At 49.6% G+C, this 3,530-nt stretch overlaps 1 protein-coding gene across 2 annotated transcripts in view; it reads left to right on the top strand.

Moving 5' to 3' along the window:
* Positions 1–2,925, top strand: part of SEMA4F (sema domain, immunoglobulin domain (Ig), transmembrane domain (TM) and short cytoplasmic domain, (semaphorin) 4F) — a 28,774-nt gene extending 25,849 nt beyond the window's left edge. Inside the window, exons 13-14 of one of the 2 annotated variants that reach the window (XM_012658211.1) lie at positions 154–212; positions 467–2,925. In XM_012658211.1, the coding sequence (XP_012513665.1) occupies positions 154–212; positions 467–1,077 (670 nt within the window). In that variant the 3' untranslated portion in view covers positions 1,078–2,925. The remainder of the gene's footprint in view (positions 1–153; positions 213–466) is intronic. The other variant, XM_012658212.1, reaches the window with a different exon arrangement.
* The last annotated feature ends 605 nt before the right edge of the window (positions 2,926–3,530 follow it).

The raw sequence follows: 3,530 nt of genomic DNA, 5'->3' as shown, positions 1-3,530 counted from the left end.
AAATCTGGTGATGAGGAGAATGTTGACTAATCATTCCAGGTATGATTTCCAAGATGATGGGAGATTGTAACAAGTATGTGAATGTTCAGTGGTACTGAGGAGGGTAGAAGGGAATGTTGACACTGGATTTACTAAGTATTTCCTTCTTTATAGGCTGGTCCAAGATATAGAGTCTGCAGATGTCTCTTCGTTGTGTCCTAAAGAGCCTGGAGGTCTGTATGATTTAGGGAAGTGTGGGTGGAGTGGATGGAAAAGGGCCAGAAAATTGTCCATTTGGACCCACTTTAAAATTTGGATCCTGGAAGATAGGGTAGCCAGTGACCCAGGGCCTGTCCCTGTTGGGAATCCCCCTTTTAGTTTTGTCCTCCTGGCCCCTTCTCATGTCTGATATTACCCTTGTTTTCTCTCCATCACATCCGCAGCTGATAGCCTCACCACCTTTTGTGCCTTTGCTGTCTCTCTGCAGAACACCCAGTAGTGTTTGAGGTTCCTGTGGCTACAGCTGCACATGTGGTCTTGCCATGTTCCCCAAGCTCAGCATGGGCATCCTGTGTGTGGCACCAACCCAGTGGAGTGACTGCACTCACACCCCGGCGGGATGGGCTAGAGGTGGTGGTGACCCCAGGGGCCATGGGTGCTTATGCCTGTGAATGTCGGGAGGGTGGAGCTGCTCGTGTGGTAGCAGCTTACAGCTTGGTATGGGGCAGCCAGCGGGGGCCCCCAAGCCGGGCCCACACAGTGGGGGCTGGACTGGCCGGCTTCGTCCTGGGGGTTCTTGCAGCATCCCTGACTCTCCTCCTGATTGGTCGGCATCAGCAGCGACGGCGACAGAGAGAACTTCTGGCGAGAGACAAGGTGGGCTTGGACCTGGGGGCCCCACAATCTGGGACCACAAGCTACAGCCAAGACCCTCCATCCCCTTCTCCTGAAGATGAACGGCTTCCCCTGGCCTTGGCCAAAAGGGGTAGTGGTTTTGGTGGCTTCCCTCCACCCTTCCTGCTGGATCCTTGCCCAAGCCCAGCCCACATTCGGCTAACTGGGGCTCCTTTAGCTACATGTGATGAAACATCCATCTAGATCCAGACAAATAACCACCAATGTATGAGTGATGACTGGAATGGAGTGATCACTGAGATGCCAGGTGTCACAGGGCCTGGAAGACCATCATAGCCTCTCAGTTCTCTCTGAGTCTGAGTGATCACTTGGACTCCAGTGTCTGTCATCTCTGGGTCTGGGTGGGCTTGGGGCTAGGCCTTTGCCTGATTCCTGATTCCCATGAGAGATCAGAATTTCTCTCTGCAGGAAATTGGGGCTCCTCCCACCTCTGAACCACTGGTGACCCTTCGGCCCTGGCCCCCTATCTTGGTTCCATTAGTTTTGGGGACAGGGCACAGGACACAGCCATGATTTTGCATTTTAGTTGGGTCCTGGCCAGAAGGAAGAGCCATGGAGGTGGTTGGGGACTAATGTGCACTAAGTCCTCGGGGTGGTTTTGCTGATTCTCCCAGTTTATCTGATTCTCTGTGGGGAGTGCATGATCCCCATGTTGCAGCATAGAATCTCTGCTCTGAGATCTCCCCCTTCCCAGTTTTCCTTCTGTGAAAGTGCGTGTGTAAATACCTGGGTATTCATAGGAGACCTGGCCATAATGCATGAATGACTGGGCCGGTGCTTTGGGGTCCTTATGGGGGGTAGGAAGAGGGAAGGTTGGATGGGGGCATTGCCTGAAGAACCTCAGACCCTGTAGCCAGTAAGGGAATGGCCTTCCTTTCTAAAAGGAAACAAAACACTGCCCCTCTCCCCATTGTCCCACAACCCTTCTCTAAATTTGAATAGAGAAAATCTCCCAAAGTGACCTTCTGGGTGGGAAGGGCAGCAGTACATGTGACCCCATCCTTCTCTTTGTTTTTGCCCTGTGGCTGCCACCACTGCCATGCCGCAGCTGCTTTCTCTGGCTGGAGTGTAGGCTGAACCCCCTCTCCTTGGCTCCCATTAACAATTAACTTCATGAATTCTAAATATTCGGGAATGACAAAAGGGGAACAGTCATAGGAAATACAAGCAGCATAAAGATGGGTTTGCCTCAGTGAATTTACTCAGGGTGACACCCTTGCCCTAAAGCAGGAGTCCCCCACCTTGGGTTCATGGACTCCCTGAAATTATATGCAAAATGTCTATACATGTGTGTCTGTATTTATCTGGGGGAAGGTTTTATGGCTTTCATCAGATTCTCAAGGCCTTAACAAAGTTAAAGAACCACTGCCCTGAGGTCACCTATCTTTGGCCAAGCTGAAATGGTGTCACTCTGTAGCAGTTCTTGCTGGTCTCACCCTGCCTGGAACAGAGTTTGAACATTGGAACAGGATGACCCCTGAGATGCGAGGGGGTTGCTGGGCCTGGAAGACCATCATGGCTCCTCAGTCCTCTTTGAGTCTGACTAGCTGTGGCCAGTCCCTGGACTTGTAGCTGCTGGAGGCCTTCTTGTTTCCCCAGTCCCTGGAAGCTGGGCTCTAAGCATATTTGAATACACCGTCAACTCTTGCCAAACATCAGGACCTCTTCCTGCTTGACAGCTCCCACGTGCTCTAGGCTTCTGCTCAGTCCTGGTCTTGGCCTGTGAATGTGCCTCGTTCATCCCTGACGAGTGACCCCGTCAAGCTTCAATGAATGATCCAGACCTTCCCAGTTGAAGTTTTCTGCTCTACTTTCCTTGACAGCAGCCTGTGAACTACTCAAAAGAGTCCCCTTGGGTTTGGAATTATTGGTGGCTTTGCCACTAATAAGTATGTGATCTTCGGCAAGTAATCTAACCTAGGGACATCAGTTTACTCATTAGTAAAGTGGGGATAATAATACCTACCTCAGGGTTGCTGCAAGGATTAAATGGGAAAAAGTGTAAACAATAAAGCACTATCTATACCAATAGATGTTGTTATTGTAAAAATTGGCTTATTTTGCCATAATTGTATAACTTAGCTATGTGGTAACCACGACACGTGGAATAACTTTAAGCCCCATTCAGTAAAAGGAGGGTCATTGCCTCATGGTCTTTCTGTCCTGTGTCATCTATGGCCAGATCTTAACTGCCTGATTTCTAGGTTTTGAGAGGCAGATCTGTGATTTTTATAATTCTCAGATATGCTTGACCTCAGTGACCTGCTGGTCCCTATATGTGGGAATGGAGGGAGGCTCTGTGTGTTTTGGTTTATCCTCACTTTAACCCTTCTCACTGGTTATGAGTTAGCTCCACTTTGGGGAAAGAAGAAAGGTAGAGTGATGTCAGAGGGACTAGAATTTCTGTGGGGAGTGGGGATAAGAGTTCTTCAAGGAGGGGAGGGACCAGATCAGAGTGTATTTGGGGCATATGGTCCTTGGAAAGTGGCTCTGCTTGGAGGAATATGGAATGAAAAATGTAGAAAAAATGAGGAAGGGTAGAAATAGGTATGAAGGCAGCAGAGTCACATCTTGGTGGGAAGTTTAAGCCCCAAGAGTGAGTGATAGCATGGGAATGTGAAACCAACTCCCAGTAG

Source organism: Propithecus coquereli, unplaced genomic scaffold (assembly GCF_000956105.1).
Source record: "Propithecus coquereli isolate 6110/MARCELLA unplaced genomic scaffold, Pcoq_1.0 Scaffold578, whole genome shotgun sequence".
Taxonomy (NCBI): Eukaryota; Metazoa; Chordata; class Mammalia; order Primates; family Indriidae; genus Propithecus; species Propithecus coquereli.
The sequence above is the reverse complement of the archived record's forward strand: the minus strand, read 5'-3'. Positions and strand labels throughout refer to the sequence as shown.